This window comes from Vidua chalybeata, chromosome 6 (genome assembly GCF_026979565.1).
Source record: "Vidua chalybeata isolate OUT-0048 chromosome 6, bVidCha1 merged haplotype, whole genome shotgun sequence".
Lineage (NCBI taxonomy): Eukaryota > Metazoa > Chordata > Aves > Passeriformes > Viduidae > Vidua > Vidua chalybeata.
In genome coordinates this window covers 22,543,036-22,564,716 of record NC_071535.1, presented here as the reverse complement: position 1 = coordinate 22,564,716, position 21,681 = coordinate 22,543,036, and the positions used below count along the sequence as shown (strand labels likewise).

The following is a 21,681-nucleotide window of genomic DNA, read 5'->3' as shown; positions in this document are numbered from 1 at the left end:
GGACCTGTGTCTTCTAGAGTGACAGTGATTTACACAACCCTTGGGAATACAGGAACTACTCTGTGCTTGCACTATTCATAACAGTGACTTTTTTCTCTGCAACGTGAAGGTAGACAAGAGGCTTTCTGAAAGAGAAGCAGATTTTTTTTTCTCATGGCATGCAGCAATAGAACACTTATGCTCTTAGTCAACCAGCATTTTTAATAATGCAGGTTGGAAGAGGAGTGTGCTGAGGCTGTCTGTTGTGAGAAGGTGGTTGAGATTTGCTGTTCCACCCTTTGTGCTAGCTTTTGTCTGAACTGAGAGTCTGTTCTCATCTAGTCTTACCCCTTGAGGTGCCAGAAAAGTCTCCTTATATTATGTGAACAGCTGAAAGTCTCCTTATACTGTGTGAATAGAACAGATCTGAGGAGCTTTATCTGGACACTATTTCTTTTAATGCTTTGCTTAAATAAAATCTCTTGACTTTCCAGTTCAATCCATTATCTCCTCTGTACTCTCTGGATGTGCTTGCTGATGCTTCCCACCGAAGATGCTCACCAGCACACTGCACTGCCAGGTAACTCCCTTGCTCTGCTTTCTTGGGGTTGTCTCACTTCCCTCTCCTGGATGTCTTCAGTAGTATTGTGTGATCTGAACAGGAATGGACCTGTAACTTAACACGCCTTTCCCTGGGAAGTCCATGTCCAAACTTAGCACAAAACGTAGCAGTGCAGTTTATTTGAGAATTTCTATGAACTAAGTACTTGCAGTATATGAAACAGTGTATGACAGACAGGCAGAACATACTGTTCCTTTAGAAATAACTGCAATGAGTTGATGCAAGTCTTTTTAATAGGTACAAATGGACATAGTATCATTGCCCACTATTAAAATTGGAACAAGATGAAAGGGAAAATGCTGACAAACTGGTGTGGGTGACATGCTGAAGCATTCTGCTATCCTAGGTGTCTAAAATAGACCCTCTGAGCAGATTAAAAACTCACCTGAGGTGACCTCTAATAGCTTGATACCTCTCTATAGCAATAGCTGAAATTTAGATCTGGTTTGGCCAGATGTTAGGTATATTTGAGTCTGCATAGTTCGGGTTAATATACTATTCAGGCACCTTCTGCTGACTAATCCTAAATTAAATTCAAGTGTTGGCCTTAGAGGTGACTCCTGGTTTTGTGCTGCAGGTGACTGTCTAAAGGTAAGGTGCCCTTGAGCTCTTTTCCTGTGCAGGTAGACAAGGCCTTGCTTTGGACACAGTTCTGCTTATGTGCTTGTACCAGGGGCCCAGTCTGAAAGAAATGTCTGGACTTTCAGCTTCATGGCTTCCTTTCCCTTGTTAATTAGCAAATAGAGCATGAAAAATGTACTAAGGTTGTATGTGTCTGAACAGAAGCTTGGCACCCACCCAGCAAAGCCTCATTTCCCACTGGCTTCTGCAGGGAATTTTGTGATGTCGCACCATGACCTCATGCTGCTGTAAGCCAGCATGTTAAAGCTGGAAAAGGGGAGGGAGGAAGAAATCAGCTCTTAAATGTTCAACTGAATGAGAGTAAAAGGAATTCAGAAGATTGTGCATCAGCAAATTGATTTCCTTTCTGTGCTTTTGCCCCACTCTGGGGATGTTTTCTGCCTGTGAAGCAAGAAGATTGAACGGTCTCTGCATTTTTAGCTAGGATAACATTTCTTTTGCCTCCAGTGTTTTACTTGGTGCTTTATAGAAGTTTGTCTTCCAGAAAGGTGAGCTGGACAAATCCTGCTTGCAAATTCAAACTGGGCAAAATCTCTACCTTTGTGATGGTCAGTGAAGGCCCTTTGCAAAGCCAAGCTCTTTGCAAGGGATTTCTAAACCTGGAGGGATTGTGTTTGCTAGGTTTTTCTGGGTGCATAGTCTGGTTAAACAGTTAACATATATGTTTGGTTCCCTCTTCTAATGAACAGATGGCTGGTGTCCTGGTAAACATAATCACTGATGAGTTGTTATTGAGTTGACAGAGGAATTGTACCATCCCAGATGCAATAGTGTTTTTAAATGCCTGGAGTTTGAGAAAATAGTTCCTATTTTAGTGTGAAATGTGCTCAAGAACCTTTATAGGAGAAAGAAATATGAAAAGAATTAATGTGTTTTGTGGCCCCAAAACACATTGGGGCCAAAAGGTGGCAAGGGTTTGAACTCTTTGGTACAAGGAGCTTCCTTTATGTAAAGATGCTGCTAAGGGCACAGAAGGAGATTGTTCCTTCAGAGAAACATCTTGATAGTAGTTCTTCCTCAGCTAATATGCCAAGCATACTCATTAGTAGTCAATTTTCTTACAGGACGTTCATCTGATCTCTGTAAGCTCGGATAAGCTATTGCCCCAGTTAACATCTCCTGCTTTTGCCATGTATGGAATCAATTTCAGTAGTCTGTGCTTCAGGAAGCTTCTAACAGCTTGCACCTCATCCTGGAGAAATTCTGCACTGAAATTTGCCAGAATGGGATGTGTGTGTGTGAAGCAAATCCTCTCAAATAATATGAAACATATTGGAAAAGAAATGGTCTTGATCTTGTGGCCATCCAGTTTCTTCAACCTGATGCCTGCTGTGCCATGCAAAATCTCCTTTCTCTGCTTTGTTTCTGCTATGACAGAGTGTGTCCAGTGGAGTATATTTACCAAATGGAGTCTTTTCTCTGCTATGGAAGTGTTTTCTTTGTCTCACTGGTGGATTTTGGTGCAGTTTATCTGGAAGACTGGTAACCCAGTACTTTTGTTTAAGCAGAGCTGAAGGCTGAATAGTGAGTGCAGCTGAGGATTGAGAAGGAACCTCCTCCTTGACACTGACAAGCCTATGTGGAAGGTTCCTTGGGAAGTCTTATTTGAAAGGCAGTATAAATTGTACACTACCTTTCTTGATTTATGTCTGTGATGAGAAGAGCTTTCATTCAAAGTGTATGCACAGCACTGGGAATTTCACACCCATCATTAGAAGCAGTTTTGTGTGTGTGGTGACTGTTATCATTAGTGGTATAATTTTATTTTGTGAAGCAAGGAGAGTTTTCTGCTTTCTTGCAGTCTTCCCAAGGGATGGCTGGTGTATTAATTTGCTGTATTGCCTCCTGGCTGTTCCCAGACTGTTTTTCCTCTTCATCATGGAATTTTTAATGGCCCTGCTGCCTCCTGGGAGGCATGCAAGGAAGAGTACCTCAGGGATCTCTTCTTTTTTCACATGCCTATAATTACTCTCCTTTAAGAGCACAAAACGTTTGCTAATCATGTCTTGTCTGTTAAGGTTTCGACTTCAAGATGCAGACTGCTAAAAGCAAGTGAGTGGAGACTTACACAGGCAACTCAAGGGATCCTTCCCTCTTTCCCCTCTGCCTGTTTGCCTCTCTGGGAGGAGCGGTCTGAACAGAATTTTGTTGTTGAGCTTCTACTTAAGAGGATTTTGTATAGGCTGAAGTTGAATATTTTATTAGATGTTGGTTATTCAATATTCTATAGCTGAGAAGATATTGTAGGTTGCTGGTTGATGGAATGCTACTCCCTTGAGGCAGGATAAGAGGCAGAAGAGCCTAGAACCAATGTTCCCTTTGATTTGAATAGCAGGCAGAATAAGAGAGGAAGGTAGAAGATAAATTGTCCCTAATGCCATTTATTATTTGCCTAGCCTTGAAAATAGGATTATGAGTGAAAAAAAGCAATTAAATGTTCCCACTGGAGGTCATAGGAAAAGTGGACCTTGGATGGCAGGCAGATATTGAAGGTGGAGACTTGAAGAATTGTATTAGACTTTTGAATAACACAGATAAAGAAAATTGCTTTGCAATGTTAATACTAACTGTAAATCTAGAGTGTAATCTGATTTAGAAGCAAGTCTGTCATCTTGCCTGGAACATGGGATAAAGATGTAGAGGCATGAGTGATCTCCTCATTTACTGCCAGTTGCCCCATACTCTGGATTTGGTGGTGCTGTTAAATTGAACAGACTTGAATGTCTCAAACTCTAGTTCTGGCTCTAGAAATTCTCTTGTGAAAATATTGTTCTCTCACTTCTGTATCTGTACACAGAGGTTTTGATATTTCTGCCTCTTACCCAAGCATATGGAAGTACAGGGATTGCCTGCAATGTCAGGCCTTTTCTGAGGCAGCTGAAGGAGTAAACAGATGTCCACAATTTCATACTTTCCTGCTTGACTGCAGTATCCAGTGCATTCTAGGCAACCTTTCTCCCTGTTTTTTTACTCTTTCTCTGTTTAGCTGGAGGATTTTCGTGTCTTCCTTTGCTAAAGCCTCGCTAATATTCCAGTTGGGAATATAACTGAATTCTTCTGACAGGCATGCAGTGAACAACAGCTATCAACCTAGTGTCACATGCAGTCAACTGGGGCCTAATATTCCCATTTTGATGAATCCTAGTTCTCTGGAGTGAAAAATAAATTCCCCTTGGCTTCAGATTTTTTTTTTACTTGCTATTTCAAATCTGTGTACTCAGCAGATCTGGCAAACAGTAGGAGTCTTTCTGGCACAGTTACAGTGTGATTCAGTGTGAAAATAGGGAATATAATATATGGGATCACATCTCTGTTTAGAGTGCTTACTTGGAAAACAAGAAGAAAATGCATTGACTTGCATTTGCCACATGCAGACTTTTAGGAATGAAATTGCCACATCATTATAATGCTTACTTGGGGAATAGACTGCTGCTGTTGAAGATCTGTGAGATTTGGATGATTGAGGAAGTGACCTGACCTATTAGAGATTTTGGAATCTGAAAATGTGCTCTAGAAGCCTGCCCAAGAGACTCTGCAGGGCACAGGAGACTGCTGTGCATCGGGAATATCTACACTGGGATGTGATAGCAAGAACCACTTTTGCATGTGGGAGCTTTGCATGCAGATAGGATGAGCAACTTGTATTGATTTACACATGTTAGGTGCAGATTAGACTGGTGCCCAGCTGGCTCTGTAGTCAAAGAGGAGGAAGAATTCTGCTTTTACTATTAATTTTGTGAAGCCACCCTCAACAGCCTCAGGTAACACCTCAGGGCTTAGAGCAAGAGCCTTTCATTTGGTTTGTGTTTGCTCTGAGTAAAGCATCACAACAGCAACAGCTGGGTTGTGTGGAGTTTTAGTAGCAGTAAAGGCAGTCTCTATTAACATTCACTTTAATATGAGGATAATAACATCTCTTGTTTTTATAGTATTAGACTAATGACTGCCTCTCACTTTCACTGTATAATCCACGTGCTTTGCTTCTTCTGAGGATAGGGTTAGAATAAAGAGTTTAAGCAGACAAGCTGGATGATGTGAGATGACAGCCAGATGCATACAGCCACAAGTGTGCAATGTGCCTCTTGCCTCCAAGAAGGCCACAGGTTGTTACATTTAGCTCTGTATGGCCTTTTCAGAGACCTTTGTTGTGAGATTGAACTGGTTTTTACCCTGAATTTTAAAAGAGTGGACTTCATGCTACAGTTTAGACTTCACAGATAATGACGTTTTCAGGGTCCTGATGCTGTCCAGTAAGATTCTTTATGGGCTGGTGTCTGCTTATGCTCTCCCACGGATTATATTGCCAATCCTAATTTTCTGTTGAAATACTGTGGTAGATATAAAATAGTGGCAAGCTCCAGTACATGGTCATCTCAAACTGTAGAAGTGAGATTGGAGTCCTGTGTACGCAAGCACTGATCATTAAAAATCATGTAAATAAAGTCATAGAATAAATACGTGGAAAAGAAATGAAAGGAAGCATTACTGACACATTGACTACCATGAATTTCATCTTTCTGCATAACAAAGCCTGTTTTTTCTCCAGCATGACCTGCATACAGAATTGGGTACCATAAGTACTATGTTAAAAACAAAAGACAAAAAGTATTTCCTGAATAATTCCTTTAGTTTGTCATTACAAAAAATATTATCACTGTCAAAAAGACACTATAGACTTTTCATATTGTTGAAAGCCATTTCTCCTATACATGTGTAATTTTTCACTCACTAACTCCTGGCAGTGACTGCTGTGTGAATTGAATATATTGCAGCCAACAAAACAGTCACATTTTTGATCCTGATATGTTTCTCTAAGTGTGTTGTGCTTTTTCTCTTCCAGTGTTAGAGTTTCAGTCATCTCTAGATTGTAAACTGCATTTTCATATTAGTCTCTGATCACCTGGCAGATCCACCTGTAACTAAGCACTGCAACTTTGTTTTTTTTTTTTTTTTCTTATGATAAACCTGTCATAGTCCAAAAGAAACCAGGGAATTATCTTCTCATTACTGTTTATGCAAAATTGAAGAAAGCATGGAGGCTAGCAGAAGAGATTGAAGGCTAGTAAGGACAGTGTAAGTCCTATCCTAGTTTGTAAGTTTAGGTCCAGATCTTTCATCTTACAAAGTTCTGGTCTCAAACTTCTTCACAGAGAGGGCTGTGACAATGCACAAATATGCATTTTCTGTCAGCCTTTCCTGTTCTAGTCTACTTTAGAGTAATTTTTAACTGTTCAGAAGAGTTGTTAAAATTCAGCTTCGGAAGGAGAACTAATTCATCATTGCAACTTATGATATTTTTACGTTTTATAATTTAGCCTATCCACTGCTATGTTGGGTGCTGTGCATACCCATGACTTGATTTTCCTAGTGATGGTGTTTGTAGGAGTCTATAGGAGTCTGCTGTTAAACTGGGATTCACTAATTCTATTATTTCACTGAAATAGACCTTCATGCAAGCTAGTGATTAAAAATTTACACTGAAAAGTATGCTATCTACCAAAAATCTCCATATTTCATAAGTTATACCTCAGACATCCTTTCTGTCCAGGCTTTAATGAGGACTCTCATCCCTGAATGCAGTCTTCTGCTCTTTTCTCTCGCAACGTACTTACCACCTGGAGATTCCCTGCAGATTTATGGTGCCTGTAAAGTGCACCAGCCACTTGAAATGACACTTTTACCACTGGGTCAGTCAGAGCCAGTGAATAATCAATAGGTTCCTGATTTACTAACTGAAGTGTGGGTGATCAATAAGGGATAAACCTGGAAGAAAAACATGTTACAGAGGCAATTTATGACCTCTGAGCCTTTGTATCTTAGAGGCAGTTCTACTAGATACAGCATTCTTGCTAGTAGTGTTCAACTGAAGTATGATTTGCCTTGACTTTCACTACAAGAAGGGATTTTGAGATTCTGCTGTTTTCATTTTTCTTTTTTTTTACCCCTTGTGTAATCATCAGGTAAGGGTAGTTGTTCGAGCATGTAGCTGAGAGCCAGGAGCTTTTATGCAAAATCTAGCTGTAAATTTGACAGCTGTGAAAAATTGCATAAAGTCTCTTGGAAATGATACTGCATAGTGATTCTCCACCAAGGATCAACTGACTAATGATGGTGTAAGTTCATAAAATTAAAAAGGGAACATTTAAAAATCATTTTTGTTGTTATATTATTTAAAATTAATTGGATTATTATATACAATTATGTAGTCTTGCAGTTAGTAATCTAATACTGTGTCACTGATGCAAAATAAAAAAATGAATTTTTTCTTCAGGCTATGTGTGTTTAGATGTTTCAGAATACATGGTTACAGCTATGTTATAACACTGTATAGCCACTATTATAGTTATGTACAAAAGCAGTTTTTAGCATCCACAAAGTTACTTAGAGGTGAGTCACTTCAGTGTACAAACATGAGATTTGAAGGTGCATTCTGTAGATGTGCTAGTATTTTTGAAAGCTTTTTACGTCTCGGGATAGTTTCTATAACCACCTCCCTGGGCAGCTCATTTCAATGTTTGACAGCCCTTTTCTTTGAAGAAAGTCCTCCTGATATCCAACCTGAACCTTCCCTGGTGCAGCATGAGGCTACGTCTTCTCATTCTTCTGCCAGTTGACTGGGAGAAGGGACTGACCCCCACCTGGCTACACCCTCCTTTTAGGTAGTCATAGGGAGCAGTATAATCTTCCCTGAGCTTTCTTCCCCCCAGGCTAAACAACCCCAGCTTCCTCAGCTGCTCCTCACGGGGCTCTGGACCCTTCACCAGCTCCATTGCCCTTCTCTGAACATGCTCCAGCACCTCAGTGTCCTTCTTGTAGTGAGGGGCCCAGAACTGGACATAGGACTCGAGGTGCGGCCTCACCGAATACAGGGGAATGATCCCTTCCAGGTTCAAGTGTCCACAATATTCTTGATCCAAGCCATGATGCCACTGGCCTTGGCCACCTGGGCACACACTGGCTCATGTTCAGCCACTGTTGATCAGCACCCCCAGGCCCTTTTCCTCTGGGCCATTTCCCAATCACCTTTCCCCCAGCCTGCAGCGATGAATGGGGATGTGGACAAAGTGAAGGACCCAGCACTTGGTTATGGTGAGTTTACTGAGAGTACACTCGATCCCCTCAGGAGACTTCTTTGTCTGGTTGTATTAATATGTGCTCCCAGATTTGAAAAATTGGCTGTGAAACGTAGCACTATTTAAAATATTTTGAAACTATTCTTCAATGTCAGATTTAGAGGACAGATCTTACAGACTTCTTGTAGAACTTTAGAATTTTAGTTGAGAAGATGGAACAGTAAATATTTCTTCTTTTTTGTGGTTGCACTTTTTTTTTTTTCAGGTAAGTAGATAGACCCAGCAGCATTCAAACAATTTATAGACTGGACTAGTATAGGAATTTCTTTGTGATCCCTGCACTGTTCTGTATGGATACAATTTGGTTTTGCATAAATACAGCATCTAAAATAATATGTATTGTAAATATGTGGGTTTGATTTTCTGGTAGATTTTTGTCATGGAAATAAAAACCCAAGAAGTTTTCTTTTTGTTATATTTCAAAGGCTTTAGTATATGACAAAAGTGTTTGTTAAACTTCCGGGATTTTTAAAAAGAAGTCGAAGTAACAAGCTTTGAAGGCACTGAAGCTTTTCAGCACTTAATTATCAAAACTTACAGGGTTACAAATTTTACAACATGTAAGCTCCTGACAGTCTTTAACTCATTTTATTTGCACTGTACTGCATTTTGCACATCAGATCTGATGATAAGAGTGACCAAGGAACTTGCCAAAGGAAGTCTGTTGCATTGTACAAAGAAGGGATTTGAACGCAATGTCATTGCTAAATTATGCATTTATATTTATTATGGATGGTATTTGAGGGAGTTCTCTGGTCTGCTACAAAGACTGTTATTTCTGCATTAAACTTTTCTGCTTCCTACAGGTATATGATTTGGAGGAGTTCTCAACTCAAGTCAGTTCCAACAATACAGATTTCTTTTTAATTGGCAAATGGCTACTTCTTAATTGACAAATGATTAAACTGAAACAGCTATCAGTAGGCTTCAGACTTAACAGTTGATATTAACAGAACAGATTATGCTGTTCAGCCAGTTTAGAGGTGCAACAAGGCTGCCATAAGTCAGATTCAGCTGTTTGCACAGCACTTTAATAAGGAAGTAAGAATTTGAAAAATGCAGGAGACAGTTTTGCATTCCTAACTTTACGAACTTACTATTGTAATGGAAACAACATGCACGGGCATTTGGCATTATAGGTACATTCTAAGATGACTCTACCAAATAGTACCAAATAGATTGCAAAATAATCTCTGACTAAAGAGAAAATATCACACAGTTTACATAAAGAGCAATCTTGCACACCTTTGTTATTCTTGCGTAGAAGTAATGGTAGGACACCTGTCATATCACTGCTTGATTGCATCTTTATGTATGCAAGGAGTTTGGAGTTAATACAAAACCAGAAGGTAAAAGGCTTTAAAGGCTAAGAAATAATTATTCTTCTGAGCAGTTTTTGTGTGAGCTCTTAAAGGAAATGGGAACAAAATTTATATTGACGAAGAACGTGACCAAAACTCCCTGAGAAACTTTTGGGTTGTGCTACTTACTAGTTAAGAAGCTAATGGGAAGGAAGGAGCTGGAGGTGGCTGGTCAGTCTTACAGAAATGTGATATTGGAACTGAGTTTAACTTGTTTTATCTTCTCCATAGGCAAGCAAATGTCCACCTGGGACCACCATGTTCAAGGGACATCAAGAGGAAACGAAAGCCAGCTGCAGCCTCCATATCTAGCCCAACATCAGGTAACCTGCCAGCATTTTTATAGTCATGCTGCTTTTGAGCAAAGCACCATAGGCAAAGGTAGTGGCACTTTGGTTTTAAACTAATGAAATGTGTGAGAGGGCATATCGTGTTTTTGCATAGCATCAAAAGCTGCCTGCTAAACAATTTTTTGGCAATGTAGCAATGTTAAGTTAATATAATTTGCAGTGCTTCACCTTACTGTGAATAGTAATCTGCTTCTTCATAAGGGATTATTTCCACTGTCCTAAATTATGCACTTAATGATAATAGTTAATGATCAATATGCACAGTGTGTTCCTTCAGTATTGGGCTGGCATTAGGTGGTGGCTCTGATGCCCTTTATCAGGGTATTTGTAGACACTTTCACAGGAGCAAAAATCTGGCAATTTTTGTATAATCACTGGGTGAAACCACTTACTCCTTGGGGGTTGTCTTAGTCTTTTGGATGAAAATAGTTTTTTCTTGTTATGGGGATGTAGTCATTAAAATGCTGGTCTATTTTCATGTGGCAGATTTCTGAAAAGTCATTGATTAGTCATCAGAATATGAAAAAGCTTAAATCTGGTGAACACGGTGGGTTTTAGAATGCTTCTTTCTGTCCCTTCACCTTACCCTATCTTGCGATTATCCACTGATACATGTTCTTCAACTAGTTTATTAATAACTGTTCTTGTAATCCAGTAACAAGGTAGTTGGTAAGATGATGGAAAAAATGGAGATGTGAAAACAGTGGGGAAGACCAAATAAACTGATGATTAATAGGAGGCAGTTTGTGTTTCTTCCTTGGGCTGGTGGATAGACAGAATAATGAAGTAGGGAAGAAAGCCGAGCTTTCTCTCCAGGCCACTGATCTGGATTGCAAACTGTCGGAAAGGTTCCATACTAAAAGAAAGAAGAGAAAAGAACATTAATAATCTGTTGTTCAGCAAAAGTCTCATCTATTACTGATTATTTATTTAGGTTATTCTTTCTTGGCTTTTGAGTATTCCATTTTGGGATATTTGAACTTCTGTAGTAAAAGGGACAGTATCTAAAACCACAGAATCTTAGCACTGGAATACTAGATTTTCTTGGTATGAGTGCTAATGTCTCACTGTCCCCTGTCACCTGTCCATTTATTTATTACTCAGAATGTATTATGTATTGCATTGCTGGTCACTTTCTATAAGGAGAGCTTCTGTTTCCATGCTTACATGTTTCAAAGTACTATTTAAGTTGTACTTACCTGATTAGGCAAATTGTGTAGTGAGCACTTTTTGAAGAGTTGAGAGTGCATCTGGAGTGGAACTTAGCTCTGGAAATAGCACAGGGGTTTGGAAAGCTTTCTTAACTATGGATGAGGGAGAGAGGATTATTATGTATTATTAAAATAAGGAAGAAATGTAGTTAGTAGAGTATGGGAAGCATGCTTATGCCAATCGTCAAGAGACAAGGTCTGCAAAGTCTTTAATGGTCAGAAATGGTAAAGATCTCTTCCTGAGATCCTATTTATAAATATCCTCAGCCAAGTGAGCAGCTGTGGGCAGGGTTTGCTGCAGTACTGACTTGTGGAAAGAAACTTTTATGATTGGGTAACTGAAGTTGTGTCCTAAATAATGTTCTACTACAGACTCCCAATTACAGCTGAAGCACAACCTGGACATGTAACTTGGAAACTTCTGGAATCTGATGTTATTTCTGTCAAAGGAGATTTTGCTATGGAATTATTAATGCCTAAAAAGATACTTAGTATTATTCTGCAATAATGTAGAATTAATTGGACACTCTTATGTTTGCTGGATTTTGATGAAATAAAGATTTTTCTCCCTTGACATGCATCTACTCACCCCCATATAAATGCTATATACTGGGCCTCCCATGTGCCTGAGGAGTTGTGGCAGTCTCAGTTTTTTCACTTCTGAGGCTTTTTATGTTTGTGGTATTTTACTTCTGCGAAAGGTGAAGCACAGGTAAATCAGAATACAGGCCCCTGCCTGTCATGCAGACACAGAGTGCTGGATTTCTTCACCTTTAAATAGCTCCTTCGCTGAGTCCAACTGCTCTCGTCTCACTTGTTGACCAGGTCCTGCTTCAGTGATCTCCTTTTTTGCAACCTGAGTGCCCCGTGGAGGTGAAGGACACAGCCTGAGCTGGCTTCATCAGTCAGCAGAACAAATGGGCTTGCTCTGCCGAACATCGGGCCATCTCGGATTCCACCTCTTTTATAGAGATGAGTGATGAAGAGGGGCTCGTTCCGCTTTGCCGCTGTATTAATACACATCAGGGGCCAGCTCCCGGCACTAAATCACGCTACTGCATACATCTGTTATCGGACTCCTCACCAGTGTGATGAACAAGACTGCAGATAGAGGCTTCCTCGTGTCATTCTTTATAGGATTTTCCTAAAAGAATAAATAGCTCAAATCTCTGCCAACACTATCCCCTGTCATTGTGATGAATTTAGCTTCTTTCTTAAACATGCAGCTACAAATCTTCCCCTGTCGCCTCACCCCTCCACCATCCACAGAAAGTTTTGAGTTGAATTTGGCTGAAATCAGAAGATGCTAATAAAAGGCAGATGAGATGTGGATGCTGTTTCCCTCCTCAGTGCAGGAATGAGAAAAGGCAGCTAGAAATAATATTTATTTGGGAACCAAGCAACTAAACTTATTCCATGTCTTCTCACATACTTTCATGACTGTGAGTATTTTTGAGTTCTGGTAAAGTATCTTTTCCCAGAGACCCTTGCATGGACATCAAAATCCTGCATTACTATAGATGTGCCTTGGGTCTCTATTGTATTGCTATAGTATTAAAGTTCTGGTCTTAATCCTCCTCTTTGAGGCTAACTGGCCTAAATATGATAACTGAACTGGTGAGAACAACAAAAAGTGGGTAGAAAATTCAGAATTAATTTGCACTTCAGGAAATTACTTTTATCAAGATTAAGTTGGACAAATTTATGCAAATATTCAGAGAGATTGAAAATTTGTGCTTTCCACACTAGACAATTGAACAGTGTGAGCCCTAAAGCATGAGGCCTTTACTTGATAAGAACAAAAATCTGGCTGGTGTAGTTTGGCAGTAGAATAAGGAAATCTGGAGGAAGTTAAGGTTTAGACCAGAGATTCATCCAACTCAGTGACCAACAGCCAGTGCCTAGGGAGGAAGGAGGTCTGTAGTGGTAAAGGTCCTTTGACGTTTCAGTGATCTGAACCTTGGAAAGCATGGATAATGTCCTTGTGTTTAGTTACTTTCCATTGCAATACCATAGATTTGGAATAATATCTCCAGTGGCACAGTAGAGATTGTCTGAGAAATACTGCATAAAATGTTATTCTCATGGAAGTTATTCTCTAGTTTGAAAGGAATCTGATGAAGACTGTCGCGTCTGTCTTCATTTTGTCAGAATAGGCCACAAGTACAGATGGTTGTGTCATAAATGGTGAACAACTACCGGTCTTTACACTGATGTTTTTAATGTTTATGTGGTTCAATCCTCTATGTATGTAGCAGTGCACATGCTACTGGCATCCTAATCAGCTATTACAGTGAGTCTGGGGTAAAAATGTGCATAAAGAGATTTTTGTCTGCCTTGGTATGTACTCACACTTAGCTTGTAAAAAAGGTGACAGTTAGCAGTCTGTGAAACTGCTTATTGGAGAACACTGTGATGACTAATAGCAATTTGGTGAATTTTCCCTCTCCTATTTCTTGCTAATTATTCACTCTGCCATACCCAGAAATAAGAAGCCAGTTTCAATCCTTTTCTTTTTCTTTTTTTTTGAGGAAAGATGGAGAGCCTGAGTGTGGAGGCTGCTAGCAAGAAGCACATAGTGTAGTATTGGTGGTGATTGTGAGTTTAAGGACTGACTTAGTTGTTGGGGTTTTTTTCATGTTTCATATGACCTTCAGATGGAGGAAGATGGGCTGGATGTAAAATTGCAAGGTACTTTTGTCAGCTGTGTTGTAGCTGTATGGGAATGTGACTCACTGTTTTGGATTTAGAGAAGCAGCATTGTTGGGGTTCCAGATCTACTGAATGTGGAACCTCAAGCATTGAACCAGCTTTTTATTTAAACTTCAAAGCAATCTGTCCTCTAATTGAGGCTTGCTGTGGCATCTTTATCCTTCATCCACTACAGAGCAGCAGATGCAACTTGTAATTAAAACACACAAACAACTATTATCTGTTGTGAGACTACAATGAAGAAATGTATTTTGTGTTGAAGTAGTTACTTGTTTAAAAAATTCTGTTTGCCCCGAAGACTTCTATGGCAGTTACTCTTCTTTAGCTGGCCCTGTTCCGCTTGTGAGGATTGAGTGATTCAGGATACTTGGAATTGGAGTGAACTCTCATATCTCTAGGTTTTTGGCAATCCTTCTGGAAATTTGGGTGGCTGTTGGGTTGAGCTATGGATCTGCAAATCTCTCTGGCTATTATAGCCTGTCCCATTTTGAAGCAGTGGTTATATTGAGAAAATGAGAATGGATTTCAGCCTACTTTGGCAAGTAGTTTCTTGTCATAATCTGCTGATTTACCGTGTTGGATATATGTGGATGTTCATGGTACTGCCCTTACTGGGTGAGGAGAGGTATGTTTTCCTCTTTAGATGAGCTTAGCAACCTGAAATTTGCCACGCCTTCAGACACTTTGAAATCTCAAGTAGAGAGCTAATTGAGTCTTTGCAAGGAGTCCAAGTTATCTTAAGCTGAATGATTGTGAATGGATTCACTTTAAATATGGGACAGCTAAAACTTTTGATTTTCAACAGGAACTGACTAAGGGAACTAGTTAGTGGACTGGGAACTTAAGAGTTTTGAATGTGTGAATCATTAGAACAAAATTGTTAATGCTGTCAAGAACCTCTATTTCAGAGGAATTTGGATGAAGAACCTTTAGAAATTCAATAAATAATATCCTCATAAATGAAATTATATATATGAGGGGTTTGCCATGAAGTCAGTTGTTCTAACTTTTTTTATTGCCCTTTCTTATTGTCTTCCTCTGTTCCCCCTTTCCTGCAATTTTATATTCCAGCAACTTTATCTGTCCACATGGATGCAGCAGAATCAGAGCTACCAGCAACACCTTCCTTGAGATCCCAGAACTCTGAGTGGACTGGGAAAACACCAGCAGCTGAGAAATCTACTATTGCTGCCTCCAGTAACTTTTTTAAAATGCCATCAGAGAAGAGCCCTGGATACAGCTAAAAGGAAACATTGCAACTGTAAAGGCTTGCTCGATTTTAGAAGTGTTTGATTCTGGTGTTTGTCTGCACCAAACATCTTGTTTGGAAGTAGTGGTATCTCCAGTATTGGTGCATGATGTGTGCCATCATCCAGGCTGCTCTGTGTGCCTCTCACACTAAATCATCTTTGTGAATCCATGTTTAAGAAAAGGTAATCAGTGTTGGGACTGCAGTGGCTTTTAGAAATTTTCCTGCTATCACTGTATTTATTAAGAATTCATCTCTTTCCCTGATTCCAGCTCATGTAATGGGTCATGTACAGGTTCTTTTGGGTTTTCAGATCTTTCTTCACCCCCTGGACATGCTGCTTGTTTGTGTATTTGGCATTTTTAGGGTGAAAGTCCCACTGCCATTCAGGGAGGCAGGAGTCTCCCTCTGCTTGCTTCCAGACCAGAAGGATTTCTTGGCTGGGGAATGAGGAGGGAATATTAACACACTGGAACATGAAACCTGAATCCTGTATTAGCGGAATGTTTTCTGGCCATGTGATGGACTCAAATCGTGTTAATTCTGGCAAAGCAAATATGGTGCTTTTCTATGCAGAAATTGCCATTAGCTCACTGGCAGCATTGTCCATTCGACCTTTTCCTTCTCCCTTGTTCTGAATGTCTTCAATCTTTATTGTGTATTGCATGTTCATTCCTAAACCTCCTACTGGATAAGGATTTGGGAGAACTACTTGGACATAAATGTGCAAGCTGGTGTCCTGGATAGAAATCTGGACCCTTGAATACTATTGCAGTATGGTAGAAGATGATTCAAAACATCCATATCTCAGTGTATAAATTAAAAAATACTCGTTAGTGTTTCTAAAGGATGCTTGTTGAAGTTAACATGCCATTGAACAAAAAAAAAGCCATTTAAAGTGTCACCTGAGTTCAGAGTGTTACAGGTATAGATCAGACTCCTGTATCATGCTTCCTCTCCCTTCAAAAATATTGTCTGCTGTACCTACTGGAGATGGATCCACCTGCTGATGATTGCACATTACACTGCAGTGTACACTAAAGAGATTCTCTTCACAGAACTTCCACTTGGTCTGCTGTCACCTTCTGTGTTGCTGAATATATGGACAGGGATTTCTTCCCTCTCTGTAATAACTCTGGAGCTTATCCTGGACTGTGTTTTCAGAATATGTACCTGTATAGCATGTACCAAGGAACAGGTGGCCTCACAGCTTCTCAAGTCCTTCGAGTCCTATTTGTATGAATAGAATTTTTTGCTTTCCTTATGTGGAGCTTTCAGACAGGACTGTTTAAACTTGTAAAATCTGTTTTGATTGTGGCAGTGCATCTAGCACTCTTAAGCAGACAGCAAAATTTGCGCGATTTTACTGATTTTGCAGTGTTCTGTTCTCTTATGAGTCAAATGACTGAGGGACAGATTTGATTGGGGGAATATGAAGCAGTGATTTATATTAGCTGTGTTTTAAAAGGGGAAGTGGTCATAATATACACGAAACAGAAACTGAATGACTTGCTAAATCATGATTGACAAATATAGGTAGTTATACGACATGCACACTGTGTCTGATCCCCTAATACCTACTTAATCTTGGGGAGACATCCAAATTGGATTTATATTTTGCAGCACAAGCAAACTGTCAGATCTGTCACTATAAATCCTTCTCTAAACTCTTTTTTTTTTTTTTTTTTTTTTTTTTAAGATTTTCTTATTTGGGTGGTACATTTTAGAAGTAATTAGAACAGGGAAACCCTTTTTACCTTAATGACGGAATACAGAAGTCGATTTGGATTACAGGACAAGCTGTAACAGTTTATAAAGGAAGAAGTGTTCCTTTTTTAAAGTTGTCATGGCTTTGTCTTATTTGTAGCTAATTTGAACAATGATGCCTAAGGGGTAACACAGGAAGCTTCAGCACTGGAAGGCCTGCAATCTAAAACACCTGAAGAGAAGGTAAACATGAAGAGTAGTAGCTTGACTGTCTAGTACTCATGAATACAGTGAATGGGAAAGGTGATAATGTTCTCCTGGCAATTTGCAGATAAAATTTAGGATTTGAACCCTTGTAATCTAAACTGCATGCTGCTCTAATGATAATGAGTGGTTCCCAAAAAGAGGATTTGTGAAATTGACTGGTTTTGATCTTGTGGAGTATCCTCCACAACCTCTCTGAGTCTGTTCAACAGACTTACTCAGATTACTGACCATTCAGCTTTATACAGTAAATACAATTAATTTTATTTACATACAATTTTCGCCATTGTATTCCCTTTTTAAAATCAATTTTGATATATTGTGCTACATTCTGAGTATTCTGAGTATTGTCCAAATAGTTTTTTCTCTTCTGTGATGTCAGGATGCTTTAAAAGCTTTTTCAAGAAAGGTGTTAGGGAATCAAGAGCCTTCATCTTATTGTGGTGGTAGAGGGGTGGGTTGCAATGCTTCATGTGATTTTTCTCTGGGTGCAGGGAGGGAGAATTTATCATATAAATAAATCACATAAAATCACATAAAAAGAGGATTTGTGAAAAGGATTTGTGAAAAGGATTTGTGATAATGAGTGGTTCCCTAAAAGAGGATTTCTGTCATAATGGATTTATGATTTTAAGGTACAGTAACAAGTGGAGAAAGCAGCAAAACAGGAGCTGAAGAGAAACTTGTTAGAGGTTGGGACTAGTGCTACTGAATGATAGATTAGCTTTGTGATTGTGGTATGCAGAGGTGTGTCTTGCCAGCATCATTCTTGACTAATGACACTGAGTAGGTTAGAGCTGTCCTTCAAACTGTAGATGCTCTTGCTGTTATTTTGTGGATGTTGTGGAGACCTGCTTAGTGGGCTGAGGATGAGAAGGGGAATTGTAGGAAGGGCAACAAGAAGCATGATGGAGTGCCTCTTTTATTGTAACCCCTTCTATACTTCAGAAGGAAGATGCTACAAAAAACAGTATAGTACCTAGATATTGAAAAGAAATTTTGTGAAGTGGATAAGAATTTTGCTTCATTGTCTTGAGGAACAGTTTGTAACCAGAGAATTTTTCAGTGAAGCAAAAGTGATGGATGCTACATTTGTTCAGAAAATGTATTTTAATGGTCTGTTAGGAGACTGTCAAAGGAAGATGAACTTCTGTTCTCATTGTGATACTTCATTTCTGTGTCTTTGCTTCCTGTGTTCTCTTCCAGTTTGTGTTTTGTGATTGCAACATCCTTTTGTACCATCAAATGCAGGAAAAACACTTTACAGTAATGCTTCTTAAGGCATGCTTGCTATACAGGAGGTAAAACAAGATTATCTTAGGCCATTAACTTTACCCAGTATGTGGAGCCTTCCCATTTACACCAGTACAAGGCTTGAACTCAGCACAGAGGACATAATGGCTTAATTATACCAAAGCATCTCTTTTTAAGAGAGTGAATAGTGCCACAGGCAAGTTCAGGGAGACTAAACTGGCACCAGTGCCTTGAGACCCATGTGTGGCTGGGCCTCAGTCACCTGACATATAATACAGATTTACATTGTAGAGACAGAAGGAACTTTCAACATAATTCTCAACTTCAGTGTGGCTAGAATGCCTTCCCATGCAAATGTGGCTGTCACTGTGAGTCCAGTGAGCTGAAAAGATGTGCTCACTGGCATACTATGTAAAGAGAATTCTTGTACCAACTTAAAGAATTGGTGAAACTGGAAAATGGACTGGTACAGCCTATTGTATCAGAGAAAGATACAAAATATATATATTTGCAGACAATAATCAAGAAAAGTATTGCTGAGCCCTGTGTGTTATGAGCTAGAGTATTCTATGTCCTAAAGCAGAGATGCCAGTATTATGAGGATGATCAGGGTTTTGCAAAGCTGCCCTCTTGTCCTTGTAAACTCTGAAGGAACTGGGATGAACAGCATGAAAAATGCTGTACTGTGTCAGACCAAAGGTCTGCTCGTCTTGGTAGTCTGTCTCTCACAGTGACCTGATTTGCCTGCCTGGGGGGTACTGTAAAGATAAAGCAGTAATATAGTGATACTTTGTTTTTTAGTGTTCTCTTAGCCCAGCGTCCTGCCTCAGAAAGATATACAAACTTTCTTTGAGGCTGGAGAAAACATTTTGCTTGTAGTATTTATCCTGCAATGGGATTTAAATATATTTTTACAAGGACACATCCTGATGATGAAAACATCAAGTAAGGATTAGCATATCTTTGTTTATAATCAGTTTTCTTATTAATTACTGTCTTTATAAGTAAATAGCGTCTTCTCTTGGAATATTTTTTTCTTAATATCAACATCCTGACATTGTTTCTTACCATGCTTTGTTTTCAGCAAGGTTGAAAAGTCTTGTTCTTTCTTTACAATGAGGCTTTTTTGACATGCATTTGTATGCCCAGTCAACAAGTCCTATGTAATCCACTAACCCATATAAATCATTTTTCATAAGCTTCATACTATAAAACTTGTCATTTAGTTGTACTCCTGCATGAAAATCCCCAGTATTCCACATCCATATGCATTCAGTTCTAGTGTCTATACTTAAAGTATTCTTCAAAGTTACAGAGTAACTGTTAAGAGTCACTTATGGTACTCCTCATAGAGTGTTCTAATATTGCTATTCAGGCTTCATATACTCATATAGCCAAATATGCTGCTAGGCTTTGCTGCCCAAACACTGCTGTAACGCTACCATAGGAGGTGGTATTCAGGCAGTTGAATTTAAAGTTCTCACCACTGCTTTTCAATGTACAAGGTCCTATAAAGTTAGATTCTTTTTTTTTTAATTCAAAAATTTATTGCATTTCCTTTAGCAGTATTATAGTGCAATTTTGTACCAATTGTATTTATAGTTTGCAATACTTATGAGCTCAGTCTGTTTAGTTTTATCAGAAGATCAGAGGTGTCATGCCTGTGTGGTATTGGAAATTCTAAGTAATAAAGCATCTTTTGTCTTGCAGATGGGCATATAAATGAACTTAGACCTAAAGCCTAGGCTGCCTAGATTGGTGCATGTGAGATTTCATTGCTGGAGGCATTTCTAAGAGGGCCATGATCTGAAACTGGTCTAGCCTGACCAGAGTCCTCGGGCACTGCTGAAGTCCTTGAATTTTCCCTCAGGTTTTGACAACACCAGATAGTGAGCAAAGCTACCATCAGTTGCATTTTAGTTTCCTCCTACTGTCAAAGAGGGCTCTCCTAGAGACAGCTCACAAAAGGTCTACTCAAAGTCTGTGAAGAGCTGCCTTGTGCATGTCCCAAATATTTTATGAGGTCATAAGATTTAACTGTTTGATAGGGGTTGGAGTCTGGGTTCTTGGTACTCTATTTTAAGGGTAACATGTAAATAAGAAAGATTCCTGCTTGTATTCCTCTGTTTTAAGCAAGATGTGTATTCTCTGAATGAGGCTCTTGCAGAATCTCTGTTCTGATTATAGAAACTGGAAATAAATCAATATATGAAAGAAGTGTTTTATCTGATATAAAGTGAACTGAGTTGAGAGTGGGGGAAGAGAGGTTTCGCTGACATCTGACTAGATTTACAGTATTGAGCTCTCCATTAATCTGCATGCTTCCTTGACCGTTTCCATAAGTATAAACTGTAATCTGAAGGTCTGTAGGGAGTTACTGTAGGGAGCTTTTCTTGCTTTGAATTGCAAACCTGAGTGAAGGATTTGAGGTAATTTATCATGTCCATTCTTTGGGGTTGTTTTGTAATGATTTTGTTTCCCAGTTTGTCAGGACATTGTCTCTAGACAAGTGAGATTCTCCCTGTTTGGAATTTGAAACAATTCCTGAATTTCTTAAATAGCCTTTCATTTCTAAGCCACTGCTTCAGATCTGCCCAGTCCCACATGGGATGTCATTTAAATGAGCAGATCAGTTTCATTTGATAGTTTAATGGATATCAATTCATTTTGCCAACACTAACATCCTTTCAAGATAGATTGGCATCATTCTTTTTTACCATGGTAACAGTGACTTCAAAGATCAAATGAACAGAGGACTTCTAATTTTTTTTTGCCTATGCCTGTATCCCACTATTAATAGCTATGCATATTTGTTGTGGGAGCAACACAGGAATCCCTTTACCTTAACTGTTCCAATGAATAAACTGTAAAAATTAGATCCCAAGTGGACTAAATGTTTTTAAACAAAAAGATCAAGATCCTTTGGAAATGGCTTCAAGTTTTTAACACCAGATTGGGAGTAGAGGGTTGTCCAATTTTTAAAAGTGATTATTTTCCTCTCTCATCTACAAGCTGCATGTGTGAGAATTGGGAAATGTTCCCTGTGAAATATGCTGATTTTTGTTAGGTATAAGTAGTTGGAACGAGGAGCAATAGATTGTCTTATGGGAAGAGCTCAGATTGGCAAACTACTGGTAATGTCAAAAATTTCAGATGTCTAAAAATTAGCTGTTTCAGTCTTACACCTACATGCAATT

The 21,681-nt window shown here is 39.2% G+C and overlaps 1 protein-coding gene across 7 annotated transcripts in view; it reads left to right on the top strand.

Moving 5' to 3' along the window:
• GPATCH2L (G-patch domain containing 2 like) overlaps window positions 1–20,702 on the top strand; it is a 37,352-nt gene extending 16,650 nt beyond the window's left edge. For 4 of the 7 annotated variants that reach the window (XM_053944524.1, XM_053944525.1, XM_053944523.1 and 1 more), the window contains exons 9-11: window positions 474–559; window positions 9,969–10,060; window positions 15,082–20,702. In XM_053944524.1, the coding sequence (XP_053800499.1) occupies window positions 474–559; window positions 9,969–10,060; window positions 15,082–15,254 (351 nt within the window). In that variant the 3' untranslated portion in view covers window positions 15,255–20,702. Of the gene's footprint in view, window positions 1–473; window positions 560–9,968; window positions 10,061–12,123; window positions 12,741–15,081 lie in introns of all 7 variants that reach the window. The other 3 variants (XR_008431300.1, XR_008431301.1, XM_053944527.1) reach the window with 3 other exon arrangements.
• Window positions 20,703–21,681: the final 979 nt, after the last annotated feature.